Raw genomic sequence first — 19,127 nt, 5'->3', positions numbered from 1 at the left:
AGCATGTAGCTGAAACTGAAGTAAATGTGCAAAAAACATCCATTGCTGTTTTAAGGCAATGAGAACACTGGGGTTGATTTTACCACAGCATCTAAATATATAAAAGCCTAAGCAACTGTTATGACCAAATGACTGGAATGACCAGAATGACCGGAATGACTGGTTGACCAGTCACTATGACACACACTGACCAGCAGGTGGCAGATGCTCAATGCAGGAGCTGCCCCCTAGTGGCCAGTGTGCTCCCACAGCCAACCTGCCACGGCCCCTCCCCCCGGCTGGCCAACCTCCCAGAGCCCCTCCCACCTGCAGCACCTCCCACTGGTCGACCAACCTCCTGTGATCCCTCCCCCAGGCCAGCCAACCTCCCAGCCCCTAGCCAGCCCCTGACAAGCTGGCCAACCTCCCAGGGTTCCTCCCCCTGGCCAGCCGGCCAGCCCAATAGGCCTCGATCACTGGCCAGGCCGAGGGACCCCACCCGTACACGAATTCTTGCACTGGGCCTCTAGTAACTTCATAAAAACTAATGATAAAAGCATATATTTTTTGTCATTATCAGTGGATGGCTATCTTTTAGTAAATATTAACTGGCATACTTATGTTATTAGATGTATTGATGGTTAAATCTAAAAGTAAACTTTGTGGTGGGAACCTGGTAGCTTTGGTTTTTACTTCAGGTGAAGCTGTGTCATTACAGCTTCCATACTAGTGTCTGCTTATACTGATTATTCTTTTTTCTTATATACACTGTATGCTATTAGAAAGCAATTTCAATCATGGAAAGATGAGTCTATTTAGTTTTTTTGATATTTGATGAGTCTATATTAGTTTTTTTGAACTTGTATAATTAACAGTAAATTTTGTTTAATTTCATGATTCTGTAACTTAATTTTATCAATGAAATAATACAATGAAATGTCATTTTCTTGGTTGAATTAGGTCATTTTTGCATCCTCATTTTCTGGTATATTCATACAATAAGTCAGGAAAGTTGTATCCAGATTCTTCATTTGAAAAGGTAAGTTTGGCTTTTATACTGTGTAGATTATATTTTTTACATGGTTAAGATGCCATTGGTGGGGACAAAAAGAATGTTTTATACTCCACAGACTTATTGGGCAAAAAGATAAAAAAAATCCAAGTATAATGTGGCAATTACAATAAAATCATATGGAATAGAACAACTATTTTTTTAAATTTAAAATTTAGGAGTTGCTTATTCAAGGTCATTTAATATCTGGAAGTATTAGTAGGAGTTTGAGAAGAAACAAACAAACAAACAAACAAAAAATAGACGAAGGTGCTAAAAAAGCTAAAAAAAAAAAAAACCCAAACACATTGAATAGTTTAAATTGATATATCCTTGGATCTAAGTGGGGAGGCAATAGTGGAAATTGTAGATTGGCCACTGAGAAAGTGAGGACACAAAAGCATATTAGATACAGAAACTGAATATGTTCAGTGTGAAACATAGGAATTTCAATTGTAACTCTAGATGCAGGTAGGAGTGAAGAACTTTTCAAAGCATGTGATAAAGTTAGCTTTAGTATGCAAGGTTTTCATTGTGCCAGAACATATGATTGGGAAGAAACCAATGTTTGACAAATGATTGGTTAAATTCAATTCCTGTATTGAAATTGAGAGACTAAAATATATGCTTTGGGATGGGAGCCAGGTGAAGGGGGGACAGGGAGAAAATGGGGGACACCTGTAATAGTCTCAACAATAAAAATAAGCTAAAAACAAAATAAGTAAACAAAAAATGGTATCTGGGATAGCATGTTATACTAACCAACTCCAAGTAGAAAGCACAACAAAATATTATACATGAGGTACCTGTTTTTAGAGATTTGACAATAGACAGATCAGAAATTTTCTGTGAGAAAAAGAGCACCTAAAAAGTGAGTTTCACATTCAACTTGACTTTCTGACTGTGAATAATGTCTTAAGCACTGCATATGGAAATGGAACCAGGCAACCACTGAGATTAGAGTTCAGGGATGCTGCAGCTGTTAAGAACTTGAAGGAGACAGGGCTAGAGATGAATGTTTTGGTGGGAGGGTAGTTGCCTTATGTTCTTGATTGAGGATTAGGCAGCATATGTGCTTGGGTAAGACTCTACTGAAGGGTACAGAGTAAAATGGAAATAATACTATAGGTCAGTGGTTTTTAACCTTTTTTAATCTCATGGCTCACATTAACTAATTACAAAAATTTTGCAGCTCACCAAAAATATATATTATTTTTGGCTGATCTGACAAAAAATAGGTATAGTTTTGATTCATTTCCACTGGATGGCTACTGTTGTGTTGGCTGCTGTCATTATTTTTATTTCACAGTCTAATGGAAAAGAGATCTGTACTCCTGACTCATAGTCAGGGATGGCATGTTTTAAAAATTCTTGCAGCACACTGGTTGAAATTCATTGCTCTGGGTCAAACAGTATTGAGAGATAATGGATTGTCCAGCCAAGTTAGCTTAGTGTGAGCAGGCATTCAGCTGAGACCAGAAGGGATGTAGAGTAATATCAACCCCATTCTTCACCCCATAGCCCAAAGCCCAGCAATGAGAGGAGTAAGGAGGGTTACCATTAAATTAACTGCCAGGAGCTGAAAGTCTGAATTGCTCTCTGCTGCTATGTAGAGTTTGGTAAACCTTGTACTTTGTGATGGGCTTGTAGCTACAATGGCTGCTGGCGCCAGTGCAGGTGGAGATAGCATGGAGCAGGGTGTGTTCAACTACTGGCAGTGGGTGTGGATAGTGATTTAGCTTAGTTTTGAGAAAAAAATCAAATGGTTACTGATGGAGATGTATGAATGGGAGCTTAAAATGCATAAGCAAACACATAGGAAAGAATGGGATGCTTCTAATAGTTTTAATAGCACAGGATTAACAAAGGAACAGGACTGATTCAGACATCACTAGACTTTTAAGGGAAGAGAAGGGAGTATTTACCAAAAGAGAATATTGGGGGAGAACCTGAGAAGACTGTTGCTATGAAAGTCCATGGGGATGAGAGTTTGAACTAAGGATTATCAATAAGGTGATATATTAAGGAAAATTTGAGGAAATGTCAATTAATGAACTTTTGGGTAATTTAGAAGTCAAATGATTGTTGTCAATTATATGAAATCAGCAGTTACAGACCATGCATTTAAGAAATGCAGCTGAGATAGGAAAGATAAGAAAGTGTCTGTCAAGGATTTATTTATTTATTTAGACTGGTTTTGGCTTCAATTCTAAAAAATTCCATCAAAATTGTAGAATTTGTAATTATAGCAAGAATAGGCAGAAGAGTGTTAAGAGGAAGGAACTGTAGATAGATAAAAAAGAAATGGGATATCTGGTGAATAGCATTGGTTAATTCAGAAATCTGCACATTTTATATTATCTAGGAAGTAAGTTTAAAACCCAAAACTTTATCACTAGCCGGTTTTGCTCAGTGGATAGAGCATCGACCAGCATACAAGGATCCCAGGTTCAATTCCAGTTAAGGGCACCTACCTAGGTTGCAGGATTGATCTCTGGTCCTGGTCAGGGCACATGTGGGAGGCAAATAATCGACGTTTATCTCTTACATAGATGCTTCTCTCTCTCTTTCCACCTCCCTTTGAATCTCTCTAAAAATCAATGGAAAAATATCCTCAGGTGAGGATTAAAAAACAATCTATATCCTCTCTATTAATAGGCAAATATGCAAATTGACCATACCTCCAACACACCCACAAGCCACGCCCACAAGTCACGCCCACCATCCAATCAGAGCGAGTATGCAAATTAACCCAAACCAAGATGGCTACTGCCACAGAGAGCAAGGTTTCCTAGGTAACAGAGGAAGCCTAGCTTTCCGCCTGCCCTAGCAAGGCCTAAGGCTCCACTCAAGCTACAAAGCTTCAATTATAGAAGGTAAACAAATTCAAACAAATGGCGGCAGAATGGAGCTTGAGAGTGCAGGCCAGGGTTGCCGCCGGCAACAGGGGAAGCAAAGCTTTCCGCACACCCTGGCTGGGCCTACCCGCTTAAGGCAACAAAATTTCAATTATAACCCCAACACAAATGGCTGCCGGCCGGCCTCAGAGGGAGCCCCAGGCTTGGCTCCGCTCCAGGCTACAAAGTTTCAATTGTAGAAGGAAAATAAATTCCAGATACCAGGGCCTCCGCTTGGGTTGCCAGGGGGCGTGGCCGGCCTGCAAACCACCACAGGCCCCTCGCTCAGGCCACCCCACACCCCAAGAGAACCCGCACCTGATCCAGGACGCCCTTCAGGGCAAACCAGCTGGCCCCCACCCCTGTACCAGGCCTCTATCCTATCTGATAAAAGAGTACTATGCAGATTGATCATCACTGCAACACACAATATATCTGCCCCCATGTGGTCAAAGATCCTGCCCCTATGTGGACACAAGATGGCCACCACAAGATGGCCAGCAGGAGAGGGCAGTTGGGAGGCACCCAGCCTGCAAGGGAGGGCAGTTGAGAAGGACCAGGCCTGCAAGGGAGGGCAGTTGGAGGTGATCAACCCTGCAGGAGAGGGCAGTTAGGGGTGACCAGGCCGGCAGAGGAGGGAAGTTGGAGGCAAACAGGCTGGCAGAAGAGTGGTTTATGGGGTGATCAGGCTGGCAGGCAGAAGCGGTTAGGGGCAATCAGGAAGGCAGGCAGGCAGGCAAGCAGTTGGGAGCCAGCAGTCCTGGATTGTGAGAGGGATGTCCGACTGCCCGTTTAGGCCCGATCCCACCAGGATCGGGCCTAAACGGGCAGTCAGACATCTCTCAAGGGGTCCCATATTGGAGAGGGTACAGGCTGGGCTGAGGGACAAACCCCCTCCGTGCATGAATTTCGTGCACCGGGCCTCTAGTAAAAGCATAAGTGACCTTCGCAACTGAATGGAAGACCAAACAGGCTGCATGGGGCAACCAGGCTGGCAGGGGTGTTAGTGAGGGGCAACCAAATGACCGAGCAGCAGGTTGCATGGGGCGACCAGGTTGGCAGGGGGGTTAGTGAGGGCTGACTAAACAACTGAGCAGCAGGCTGCATGGGGTGACCAGGCTGGGGGGGGGCAGTTGGGGGCAACCAGGCTGGCGGGGGGGGGGGGATAGTTGGGGGAGATAAGGCCAGCAGGCAGAGGCAGTTAGGGGTGATCAGGCTGACAGAGGGGCACTTAGTGGCGACCAGGCTGGCAGGGGGGACAGTGAGGGGTGCTCAGGCAGGCAGGCAGGTGAGTGGTTAGGAGCCAGTGATCCAGGATTGTGAGAGGGATCTCTGACTGCCAGTTTAGGCCCAAACCCACTGCTGGTTTAGGACCGATTCCTAGAATCAGGCCTAAACTGGCAGTCGGACATCCCCTGAGGGTTCCCAGATTGGAGAGGGTGTAGGCTGGGCTGAGGGGACCCTCCCCACCCCACCCGCATGCATGAATTTCATGCACCAGGCCTCTAGTAAGGGAATAAAAATCTCTACCAAGTTTTATTTACAAATTAATGTACCTTTATGTACTCCTGTTTAGGGGCATTGCTTATATCAAGGATATGCAGCAGAGATTCCATTATCAGTGGTGACACTTAGCACCTGTTCTGGACTCAGGTAATGGCAAATTCCAGAGATGCGCATGATTGACAATCTTGTGTAACACTTTAATTTTTCCAAATTCCTTGAGTTATAGAGTGAAAGCAAAGAAAATATAGGCTTTGTTTGTGTTTCTTCAGATATACTTTCTTTTCCTCATCCTCCTCTTACATTTTTTAAAATTTTGTTGTCTCTATCCTAGGCTTATAGTCATAAAATTTATTCAGGAAAAATCTACTAGTATAAAGAATACTCATACTTATTAGCCATATTAGAACCACAGTGACTTAAAAATGCCATAATAGATAGGATATATAAAATTGGGTTGAAAGTTAATTTGAGTAAAATGGGATGATTGTTTGATTAAATTAGACCATAAAGATCAAATTTCTCTAATATGTTTTTATTTAGTATTGATATGCATTTCTCAGTTTGAAATCCATATTAATTACCATTATACTTTTTTATGTTAGGGGATTATTGCTGTTGGAGAATGTCAGTTATGGAATTGAACCATTGGAATCCTCAGCTAAGTATGAGCATATGCTTTATCAAATAAAGAATAAAGCTGATTTTCTACCCTTACAAGACAATTATCCTATGATCCATTTGGGAGATGAGGCCTACAGGATTCTTGTGAAGTCAGAAGTAAGCAAACATTTTTTGAAATCTTCATTTTTGCTACTTTTGATAAACATATTCGCACATAAATTTGTTACATTTAGAGAACAAATTTAAACTGATATTAATTATATTAAAACCTTCTCAGGTAAAATATTTATTTTTAATGTTATATGAATATATTTTATTAATATGTGAATAAAAATATGTTTATTCATATAAAATTTAGAAATGTAATAAACACACATACTTCAAAGATGAACATTCTTATATTTCCCTAATCGCAAATATTCTTATGCATGAATATATATATATATATATATATATATATATACACAAATATATATATATATATATATAATTGAATTTTTACTGAATTTGCATACTACTAATAGAATGATACCCAGATTTGGTAATTATAATTTTGTCAGTATTTTCTTTGCCAATAGATATTTTTCTTTGTAAAATAGTATTATTTTGATAGAAAATGTAAAAGTAGAAAAAAGTCAAGATGCTTTCCTATATCATTATCTAGAGATAGTAATCTTAGAATTTTGAAAATTTTGGTCCAATTCTTTGACTATATCTACTTACAAATGTAGATTTATAAATGTATAGATTATTTTAAACAAAAAAATGATTTAACCATACATGTTTCTTCTTGCTCTTAAAGGAAATTTTCTTTTTGCTCTTAAGAGGACAATGCATTTTCCACTTATTAAATTATTTTACATGAATTATTTTAAATGAAATAGTATTGGTTAATAATGATTAAAATATTAAATATATGTATAAATAGGAAAGAATATACTCTAATGCCATTGCCTAGAGGTGAAAGTTGTTGTGCAATCCACTGCGTTTATTTTGATGTATACTCTGTTACACTTTTTTATATATTTATGCATAGACTTAAAATATCACTCCTGCTACTGCTAATATTTATCATATTTTCTAATGTACTGGAACAAGGTAATTGGAAGTAATTAGAAAGTTTCAGATATAAAACTAAGTGCAATTATAAAATAAAATACAGACAAAAATTTCAGAACCTAGAAGTAACCAGGATTATCACTGCAGGAATGGAGATAAATAGGTGCTGACATGTGTTTTTGAATTTTCTTCTTTCACAGAGGAACTCGATAGTTTATTTTCATTCTGAATTTGATAGACTTAAATCTATAGGTTTAATTAAGCATATTTTCACATGCACTAGTGCTGTAAGTAGCACATATAAAGTGAACATTTTTGATATAACAGATTTTTAACAGAAACAAAAATAATATAAAAGCTATATTTTAGGCACATTTTGCATTTATGAAAGTGCACACAAATTTATAACCAAGGTGAACACTTTCATTATAACAACAATTAAAAAAAGGAATAGAAATAAAACAAAATGCAAGAAAGGGATTATCTGTTAAAAGCATGTTGGACACATATATTTACCCCAGACTTTTCCTTAGAGCCCAATAAAGTGAAAATGTTCTTTTTTAATGGCATATATGTATAAGCACAAACAGAACAGAAGAGTAGTAATAACGTGTGAAGTTGAAGAACAGAGGTAGCTAACTGATTTAGGCTCCAAAACGCTAAATCTTAAATTGGCAAGAGAGACAAGCTATAAGAAACTTGATACATATACTGCAGTACTACACAAACATTTCTGTAATTGTATGTCCAGATTTCTTAAGAAGTGACTTTAAAGGTAGACCAATGAAGAGACTTGGTTGAAAATAAGTTTTATAAGTATTTAGAAATCCTGTGATCTTCCCCTAATCAATTGCCTCTGTGGTAGACTGACAGATAATTGAAGGCTGTTTCTTTTGGGACACCAGGCACAAATGTGCTATTGTATGTCACAAAAGAGGAGAAATACTAATTTGAAAGTAGTATGACTAAGTTAAACTTACAGCCCTCGATATTGGGAATCAGGCTTAAACATTCCTGGAAGTGTATCGAAGATACCTTTCAAGTAGTGAATCACATCAGCCAAAAGAATCAAAATTGACTACATTGAAAGCAAGGTTTTTCCAATCTACAACCCAGATAAATCATCCTCTATGAAGACAACAGCTCTTAAACACCATATGTGGTCACAGATGTTGGAATAAGCTGTTACATGCTCAATTCCTAATATGAAGGGGCAGCAGACATATGATGGAAGAATTTAATATGAATGACAGAGACATGAAAAAAATAAAAAAATTAAAAGTTGAGACACCAAAAATATATCAGAATAATACAGAGAGTAATAAAAATGACAGAGTAATAAAATAGAAAAGGTCCTTAGACTTTAGAGAGGTAAGATAAAATATTTTATCTACAAAATAAAGAACAGAGTAAAAAATGACATTCAGCAGATAACAGTTCTTAGAAATTAAAAGCATAATAATAAAAATGTACAGTCAACCTAAAGTTCATAAGATAAAATTCCAGTGAGAACACAAAAAGTAAAGTACAAAGATAAGTGAATGATCTGAAAATTTGGCAGATAACATATTAAATTAAAATCTAAATTTGGGTGCTACAGTAGGAGTTCCAATGATATTAGAGAAAATTGAGTTGAATAAATCAGAAAATAACCCAAGAGAAATATCCAGAATTATTTGAGTTTCTTTACTGATATAAAGAATCTGTTTTCTAATACATTAATAAGATACAGAATGGCATGAATTTTATAGCAGCCATATTGGAGGCTAAAAGGCAATACCTACCCAACCTAGTGATCCCACTTTGAGGAATATGTCCTAAGAAACCCAAAACACCAATCTGAAAGAATGTATGCACTGCTATATTCATAGCAGCACAATTTACAACAACCAAGATCTGGAAACAGTCTACGTGGATCAAAAGCTGTGGTACAGAGGACAAAATGGCGGCAGAATAGAGGGATGTGTCCTGAGCCTTGTCCCGGAGCAGATAGAATGACCAGCTGAAAAGAATAACATCCACTCCGAATTGGGGAAGGAGACTCAGCTGGTGAGACAATTTGCAGTCGGGAAAGGCAGAGGACCCCTGGAGAAAGGTAAAATCAAGGGTCTGGCCTAGAGAGAACTGCCAGACCTCCAAACCCAGAGGGTCAGAGGGAAACCTCACAGCACCGAGCGTCCGGTGGGACAGGCACAGTGTCTGACTGTGGAAAGGAGGTCCGCAGGACTGCTGGTGGCAGGGGATTCTAGATCTGGGTCCACAGTCATGAAAGACTGAGCCCAGAGGGGGCAGCCTGAGGTGCAGAGGTGCAGCTCTTTCCCCTCTCTGTGGCCTTTGCTTTTCTTCACTCAACCTAGTTCATAGGACCTTTCGGATATGGACACTCTCCCATGGCTGAGGTGGAGGAGAAGGTGCGGACTTGTGGAGTCTGGGGAGAGGCTGGGGAGAGGAGAGGGTCCAGGAGAAGTGGCAGCAAGTATGGCACTGAGTCATACCTGACACCCGGGACCTGGGCAGCCATTTTCTCCTGAAGTGATAGCCCCTCCCTCCAGTCTCCAGGCAACCAAATACAGCCTGAATGGTACAAGGGATTAAAAAAAATCTGAATAGTCCCTAAGAATCCAAAGGGACTGGCCTAAAGAAAGGCCTTCAGTCCAGCAACAGGAAACTGAGAAACCCAGACAGTACAGAAAGACTGGAATCTTATGCCAGCCAAAGGAACAACAATTCAGTTTTTCATTTCATTGTATTGTATTTTATTATTATTTTGTTATCTCTTTTTTTCTTTATTTTACTTTTATCATTTGTTTCTTTATTTTCTATTTTTTTCACATTATTTTTCCATCATTCTAATTTATCTTATTTTATTTGTTATTTTTATACCATTTTAAAATGATTTTTTTTATTATTATTATTATTATTATTATTATTATTATTTTCTTCTCAATCTCTTTCTTCTTATCCACTCATCCCCTTTCTACTTCTTCTATACTGAACTGAGATCTTCTCCATATTCATCCAATTCTTAACCTTATTTTCTGTATATAATATTCTTCCCCCACCCTCTTTACTGGGTATTTGGTGTTTGTTTTGGTCTACCTGTTTTGGTTTACCTGTTTGTTCTCTGATGTTTTCTCCCCCTATATATATATATTTTTTTTTTCCTTTTTCTTCTTTTTCTTATCTATCATAACATTTTTTCTCCCTTTGATATCATTTGTGCTCTATTCTCTCTCCACTAATTCTCTTTTCTTTGGTGGTCACTTACATTGGGGTTATCGGTGTCATGAGTACATTTGTGTTTTGTTCCCTTTGTGTCGTGTCTTGACAGGTGAATTTTATCCTGTCCGGCCAATGTGCTAGAGAGTGAGCCACATAACCAGACACTCGGAGAGGAGACTCCATCCACAAATGGGTCAATAACACCCCAGACCCAACTACAGAGGCAGGAAGAAGGCGGCAGTGAGGGAGAGAGTGTGAGTGAGGGAGGGAGCAAAGGAGGAGTGTGTGGTCATGGTGTGTGTGTGTGTGTGTGTGTGTGTGTGTGAGAGAGAGAAATGGCACAGTTAGATCCCACAGGACCTTTGGGGCAGGATAACCAGGCTCGCCTAACTAGGCAGCCTCTGCTACCATTGCAAACAGTCCTGGGAGGCCGGCTCTTCCTCAGAGGCCTTGTTTTTTTTTTTTTTAAGGGGAGAGCTGCTGTAAATGGGAGCCCAGCCTCACCTCCAACAAGGGTGCCCTCAGATAACACCTGGGACTCTATAACCACCCCTGCCAGGGACCTGCTACCACAGCTGTGGTCCCATGGTCACCAAGACTCCAGCTACCCCGTGAGCAAGCTCCTGTGAGTTCTGAAGTGCACTCCCCTCTGACTGGCCAAATTCTTTAGCCCAGGGCACTGCGACCGTGCAAGCAGCAGACATGTGAGCAGCCCGCTCCTGTCCGAGGAGCAGCAGCAGTGTAAGCAACCTGCCCCCGTCCGAGGAGCAGCAGTCTGCGAGCAGCCCACCCCCATTCGAGGAGCAGCAGCCACATGAGCAGACCACCCACGTATGAGGAGCAGCAGCTGCATGAGCAGAGTGCCCAGGTCCAAGGAGCTGCAGCCCTGCGCAGCCCGCCCCTGATCGAGGAGCAACAGCCACACACAGCCCATACTTGTCAGAAAAGCAGCAGCTAGGTGAGTGGCCCACCCCTGTCTGAGGAGCCATAGCTGCACGTGCAGCTCACTCACGTCCAAGGAGCAGCAGCAGCGCAAGCAGCCTGTCCCCTGTCTGAGGAGCAGCCCACCCCTATACAAGGAGCAACAACCCTGTGAGCAACCTGCTCCTGTCCAAGGAGCAGAAGCCTCATGAGCAGCACACACCATCTGAGGAGCAGCAGCTGCACACAGCCAGCCCCCATCTAAGGAGCAGCAGCCACGTGACCAGCCCGTCCCCATCTGAGGAGTAGCAGCAGTGCAAACAGTCTCCCTTCACCAACCAGAGAAGCCACCACTTCTGCGAACAGCACCCACCAGAGGAGCTGCTGCCAACTGAGGAGCAGCTACTGCCATGACTATCCGAGGAGCACCCGCAGCCCGAGGAGCCACTGCCACCCAAGGAGCAGCCCCTGCACGATTTGACATCTAGATCAGACAGTGAGACCAAAAATGGGTAGACAAAGATACCCCCAAAGGAAAGAAAAGGAGGAATTACCAGAAAAGCAGCTAAGTGAAAGAGAGGAGTGATATAGCTGCAATAAAAAATACCATGGAAAGTTTCAACAGGAGACTAGGAGAAGCAGAGGACCGAATTAGCAAATTAGAAGACAGGGGAGCAAAACACACGCAAACTGAACTGCAATTGGAGAAAAAATATTAAAAGACAGGAGGAGAGTGTAAGGGAGCTATGGGACAACATGAAATGAAGCAACATATGAATAAAAGGGGTGCCAGAACAACAGGAAGAGGAACAAGGTTTAGGAAACCTATTTGAAGAAATAATGTCAGAAAACTTCCCTGATGTGGGGAAGAAAAAAGTCACACAAGCACAGAGAGAGCCAAACAAGATGAACCCTAAAAGACCCACACCTGCACATTATGATTACAATGGCAAATGTTCAAGAAAAGAAAGAATCTTATAGGTTGCAAGAGAGAGACAGAAAGTTAGGTACAAGGGATCTCCCATTAGATTATCAAATGGTTTTTCAACAGAAACACATCAGGCCAGAAAAGAATGGAAGGAAATTTACAAAGTGATGCAAAGGGACTAAATCCAAGAATACTCTATCCAGCAAGGCTATCATTCAAAACTGAAGGGGAAATAAGGAGCTTCACAGACAAAAAAAGGCTAAGGGATTTTTTCACTACCAAGCCAGCAATGCAAGAAATGCTAAAGGGACTGGTGTAAAAAGAAGAAGAAGAAGAAAAAAAAAAGGTCAGAAGGAACACAGGCACAAAAAATAAAAATGGCTACAAACAATAACCTATCCTATCTAATAAAAGAGTAATATGCAAATTGACCATCACTCCAACACACAAGATGGCTGCCCCCATGTGGACACAAGATGACTGCCATAAGATGGCCAGCAGGGGAGGGCAGTTGGGAGTGACCAGGACTGCAAGGGAGGGCAGTTGTGGGCGATCAGGCATCAGGGAAGGCAGTTGGGAGGGACCAGGCCTGTAAGGGAGGGCAGTTGGGGGCGATCAAGCCTGCAGGGGAGGGCCGTTGCGGGGGACCAGGCCGGCAGAGGAGGGAAGTTGGGGGCGACTGGGCCTACAGGGAAGGGCAGTTGGGGGCGACCCAGGCCTGCAGGGGAGAGCAATTGGGAGGGGGACCAGGCCTGCATGGAAGGGCAGTTAAGGGTGACCAGGCCTGCAAGGGAGGGCAGTTTGGGGTGACCAGGCCTGCAGGGGAGGGCAGTTAGGGGCAAACAGACTGGCAGGGAGCAGTTAGGCATCAATCAGGCTGTCAGGTAAGTGGTTAAGGGGGTGATCAGGCTGGCAGGCAGAAGCAGTTAGGGGTAATCAGGAAGAAGATATCAAGGGAGAGATCGACAACAGGCAGGCGAACAGTTGGGAGCCAGCAGTACTGGATTGTGAGAGGGATGTCTGATAGGCCGATAACTATGGAGGGGTCCCAGATTGGAGAGGGTGCAGACAGGGCTGAGGGACACCCCCCCATGCATGAATTTCATGCACCGGGCCTCTAGTCAATAATAACTTTAAATGTAAACTGAGTAAATGCTCCAATTAAAAGAGATGCACCTCAGAACAAGTGACTCACACAGACAAAGTGAAGGGATGCCAAAATATCTTCCAGGCAAATGGAAATGAAAAAAAAAGCTGGGGTAGCAATACTTATATCTGACAAAATAGATCTCAAAGTGAAGGCCATAACAAGAGATAAGGAAGGCCACTTCATAATACTAAAGGGATTGATACAACAACAAGATATAATCCTGATAAACATATATGCATCCAATGCAGGAGCACCCAAATACATAACAAAACTCCTGGAAGATATCAAGGGAGAGATCAACAACAATACGGTCATACTAGGGGACTTTAGTACACCACTGACATCACTGGATAAAGCCTCTAGACAAAAAATCAGCAAAGAAACAGCAATCATAAATCACTCACTAGATCAGATGGACTTAATTGACATCTTCAGAACATTTCACCCCAAAACCATGAATATACATTCTTCTTAAGTGCACATGGGACATTTTCCAAAATAGATGACATATTAGGTCATAAGCAAAGTTTCCCCAAACTCAAGAAGATTGAAATCATATCTAGCATCTTCTCAGACCATAATGACATAATATTAGAAATAACCTACAATAAAAACAATCCAAAAAATTCAAACACTTGGAAGCTGAATAGCATGCTATTAAACATTGATTGGATTACCAAAGAGATCAAAAAAGAAATGAAAAACATCCTGAAAACTGTTGACAATAAAAAAAAAAAAATCCAAAATCTATGGGACACAGTGAAAGCAGTCCTGAGATGGAAGTTTATAGTTCTACAGACCTACCTTAAAAAAAAAAACAAGAAAAAAATGGTAGTACATCATCTAAATCTACAACTTAAAGAATTAGAAAGAAAGCAACAAGAAAAGCCCAGAGTGAGCAGAAAGAAGGAGATAACCAAGATCAGAGCAGAAATAAATGACATAGAGACCAAAAAAATCAATACAAAAGATTAATGAAACCAAGAACTGGTTCTTTGAAAGGATAAACAAGATTGATGAACCTCTAGCCAGGCTCACCAAGAAGCAAAGTAAAAGGACCCAAATAAACAAAATCAGAAATGAAAGAGGCAAAATAACAACAGACCCCACAGAAATAGGAAGGATTGTTAAAAAATACTATGAACAACTCTATTCCAACAAACTAGACAACCTAGAGGAAATGGACATATTCCTAGAAAAGTACAACCTTCCAAAACTCAATCAGGAAGAAACTACAAATCTCAATAGGCCGATAACTATGGAGAAAATTGAAGCAGTCATCAAAAAGCTCCCAGCAAACAAAAGCCCGGGGCCAGATGGCTTCACAGGGGAGTTTTACCAAACATTCAAGGAAGAACTAAAACCTATCCTCCTCATACTAATCAAAAAAATTCAAGAGGAAGGAACACTTCCTATCTCATTCTATGAAGTCAACATTACCCTAATACCAAAACTAGATAAAGAGAACACAATGAAAGAGAATTACAGGCCAATATCCCTGATGAACATAGATGCCAAAATCCTCAACAAAAATTCTAGCAAATCAGATCCAGCAGTACATCAGAAACATCATACACTATGACCAAGTAGGATTTATCCTGGGGATGCAAAGATAGTACAATATCCGCAAATCAATAAACATGATGCATCACATAAACAAATTGAGAGATAAAAATCGCATAGACCATTGGTCAGCAAACTCATTAGTCAACAGAGCCAAATATCAATAGTACAACGATTGAAATTTCTTTTGAATGTCAAATTTTTTAAACTTCTTCTAATGCCACTTCTTCAAAACAGACTCACCCAGGCCGTGGTATTTTGTGGAAGAGCCACACTCAAGGGGCCAAAGAGCTGCATGTGGCTCACGAGCCGCAGTTTGCCGACCATAGACATAGACATATCAATTGATGCAGAAAAAGCATTTGACAAAATTCAGCACCATTTTTGATAAAAACTCTCAGCAAAGTGGGAATAGAAGGATCATACCTCACCATAATAAAGGCCATATATGACAAATCCACAGCCAAAATCATACTGAATGGGCAAAAACTAAAACCATTTCCCCTAAGAACAGGAGTAAGACAGGGATGCCCACCACTCCTGTTAGACATAGTATTGGAAGTACTAGCCATTGCGATCGGACAAGAAGAAGAAATAAAAGGCATCCAAATTGGAAAAGTAGAAGTAAAACTGTCCTTATTCACAGAAGACATGATACTGTACATAGAAAACCCTAAAGACTCCATCAAAAAATTATTAGACTTAATAAATGAATTTAGCAATGTAAGCAGGACACAAAATTTATTCCAAGATATCTATGTTATTTCTATACATCAATAGTGAACTTACAGACAGAGAGACCAGAAAAGCAATTCCATTTACCATCACACCAAAAATAAATTAAGATACCTAGGAATAAATTTAACTAAGCACGTAAAATACATGTACACGGAAAACTACAGGACACTGAAAAAAGAGATACAGGAAGACATAAACAGATGGAAGAACATACCATGTTCATGGATTGTTAGAATCAACATCATTACAATGTCCATACTACCCAAAGCAATCTATAGATTCAATGTATTCCCCATTAAAATACCAATGGCATATTTCACAGATCTAGAACCAACTCTCCAAAAATTTATCTGGAATAAAAAAAGACCCCGAATAGATGCAGCAATCCTGAGAGAGAAGAACAAAGTAGGTGGGATCTCAATACCAGATATCAAGCGTATTACAAATCCACTGTTCTCAAAACAGCCTGGAACTGGCACAAGAACAGACATATAGATCAATGGAATAGAATAGAGAACCCAGAAATTGACACAAAACACTATGCTCAACTAATATTTGACAAAGGAGGCAAGAGCTACCCTGGAGTCAAGACAGTCTCTTCAATAAATGGTGTTGGGAAAATTGGACAGATACATGTAAAAAAATGAAACTAGACCACCAACTTACATGATACTAAAAAATAAATTCAAAATGGAATAAGGACTTAAACATAAGATTAGAAACTGTAATAATACTAGAGGAATCCATAGGTAGCAAAATCTCAGACATATGCCAAAACAATTTCTTCACAGATACCGCTCCTAGGGCAATGGAAAGTAAAGACAAAATAAACAAATGGAACTACATCAAAATAAAAAGCTTTTTCACAGCAAAAGAAACCACCAACAAAACAACAAGAAAGCCCACTGCATGGGAGAACATAATTGCCAATGATATCAATGATAAGGGTTTAATCTCCAACATTTACAGGGAACTCATACAACTTAACAAAAGGAAGATAAACAACCCAATCAAAAAATGGGCCATGGACCTAAATAGATACTTTTCAAAAGAAGACATAAGGATGGCCAAGAGACATATGAAAACATGCTCAAAGTCACAAATCAAAACGACAATTTGGTACCATTTTACACCTGTCAGAATGGTTATCATCAACAAATCAACAAACAACAAGTGCTGGCGAGGATGCAGAAAAAAAGGAACCCTCGTGCACTGCTGGTGGCAATGCAGACTGGTGCAGCCACTGTGGAGAACAGTATGGAGTTTCCTCAAAAAACTAAAAATGGAACTCCCATTTGATCCAGTGATCCCACTTCTAGGAATATATCCCAAGAAACTAGAAACACCAATCAGAAAGGATATATGCACCCCTATGTTCATAGGGACACAATTCACCATAGCTAAGATTTGGAAACAGTCTTAAGTGCCCATTAGCAGATGATTGGATTAAAAATCTGTGGTACATCTACACAATGGAATACTATGCTGTGGTAAAAAAGAAGGAATTCTTACCATCTGCAACAGTATGGATGGTAGTGGAGAGCATTATGCTAAGCAAAATAAGCCAGTCAGAGAAAGATAAATATCACATGATCTCACACATTTATGGAATATAATGAATATCATAAATTGATGAACAAAAACAGATCCAGAGACAGAGAAGCATTGATCAGACCGTCAAACCTCAGAGGGAAGGTAGGGGAGGGCGTAGGTTAAGGGGGAGAGATCAACCGAAGGACTTGTATGCATGTATATAAGCCTAACCAATGGACACACACAACATTGGGGAGTGAGGGGGCAATGGGGCGATAAATCATATCTAGCATCTTCCTTAATCAATTAAGAAGAAAAAAGTGGTACATTTACACCATGGAACACTATGCAGCAATAAAAAAGGATTTCTTACCCCTTGAGACAGCATGGAGGGACCTTAAGAGTATTATGCTAAGTAAAATAAGCCAGTCAGACAACAATAACAGGTATCACATGATGTCACTCATATGTGGAACCTAAAGAACAAAATAAACTGATGAACAAAATAGATCCAGAGACATAGAAGCATGGAATAGACTGCGGAATCTCAGAGGAAAGGCGGGGATGGGAAGAGATTAACCAAAGTATTTATATGCATATATGTATAACCCATGGACACAGACAATAATTTGGTGAAGGCCTGGGGTGGACAGTGGGTGTGAGCTAGAAAAGGTCAATGGGGAAAAAAGGGGACATCTGTAATACTTTCAACAATAAAGATAATTTTAAAAAAAATGAAGCAAAGTACCATATTTTCTGGCGTATAAGACGACTGGGTGTATAGAAGATTTTTCTGGGTTAAAAAGTCATCTTATATGCCGGAAAATACGTTAACTTACAGTCTTTAATTCTGTACCCATCCAGAACTACATAATTATAATTTTTTATTGTAACCATTCTTTCCTCCCTATTGTGGAATATCCTTCCTAATGTGTAAAACAAACCACTGATAAACGTAAATATTATCTCATAATGAAGGAGAACAGTAGCCAGCCACAATCACAACCAAATTTACAAAGAACAGTTGCTAAATACAGTGAACTTTTAACCAAGTGAAAAGGAAGAACAACCGTGTAAGCACCTACCCTCACACTGTATTGTTCATGAAAATCTTTGTTAGGTCAAATACCACTAAATTTTTAAGCAAACAATGTCCAACTCTCAGTGGTGTAACATAAGGCTCATGTCTTGCTTGGGCAGAGACCAAGGTGGATGAAATTTTGGTTGATTCCCTTCCTGCCTTTGACTCAAGGTTCCTAAGGGTCCCCCCACTAGACTACATGAATCCAGTCAGGGGTAAAGTGAAAACAGAATGTCTCCACATTATAGACATGAGCTAGGACAGCTGCTTCTCATTGATCTCTTCTCTTGGAGAGGGAGAAAATATCATTTGTGGATAATTGGCCATTTCTTATACTATAACCCATAGTATAATATGTCACTAATCTCCCTTTTCTCAAGAAAAGTTTGATTGCCTGACGAGTAGTGTTCAATGATTGAGCATTGACCCATGAACCAGGAGGTAAGGGTTCAATTCCTGGTCAGGGCACATGCCCGGGTTGCAGGCTCCATCTCCAGGAGGGGTCATGCAGGAGATTCAGGAGGCAGCAAATCAATTATACTTTCTCATCATTGAGGATTCTCTCTCCCTTTCTCTGAAATAAATATATATATACTAGAGGCCGGGTGCATGAAATTCGTGCATGGAGGGGGAGCATTCCTCAGCCCGGCCGGCAATGATGCCACTGTCCCGCACCTTAGCCGGCCTCCCTCCCTCGACGGGCTTACCTGCACAACCTTCCTCCCTTCATGGGCCCGCCCACCTGGCCTCCCTCCCTCTCTAGGCTGGGGTGCACGGGACGCTGGGGCCCATCACCAGGGTGACGCCACCAGCATCCAGCACCCTGGCTGTTATGGGTGCCGCCATCTTTGTGATGGAGTGATGGTTAATTTGCACAT

At 40.6% G+C, this 19,127-nt stretch overlaps 1 protein-coding gene across 2 annotated transcripts in view; it reads left to right on the top strand.

The window, feature by feature from the left end:
* The window catches only part of LOC114233229 (A disintegrin and metallopeptidase domain 3-like), a 95,491-nt gene that overhangs the window by 13,340 nt on the left and 63,024 nt on the right, over nt 1–19,127 (top strand). For both annotated transcript variants that reach the window (XM_054720318.1, XM_028152478.2), the window contains exons 4-6: nt 940–1,018; nt 5,504–5,580; nt 6,036–6,210. In XM_054720318.1, coding sequence (XP_054576293.1) covers nt 940–1,018; nt 5,504–5,580; nt 6,036–6,210 — 331 coding nt within the window. The remainder of the gene's footprint in view (nt 1–939; nt 1,019–5,503; nt 5,581–6,035; nt 6,211–19,127) is intronic.

The sequence above is a fragment of the Eptesicus fuscus genome, chromosome 8 (assembly GCF_027574615.1).
Source record: "Eptesicus fuscus isolate TK198812 chromosome 8, DD_ASM_mEF_20220401, whole genome shotgun sequence".
Taxonomy (NCBI): domain Eukaryota; kingdom Metazoa; phylum Chordata; class Mammalia; order Chiroptera; family Vespertilionidae; genus Eptesicus; species Eptesicus fuscus.
The sequence above is the reverse complement of the archived record's forward strand: the minus strand, read 5'-3'. Positions and strand labels throughout refer to the sequence as shown.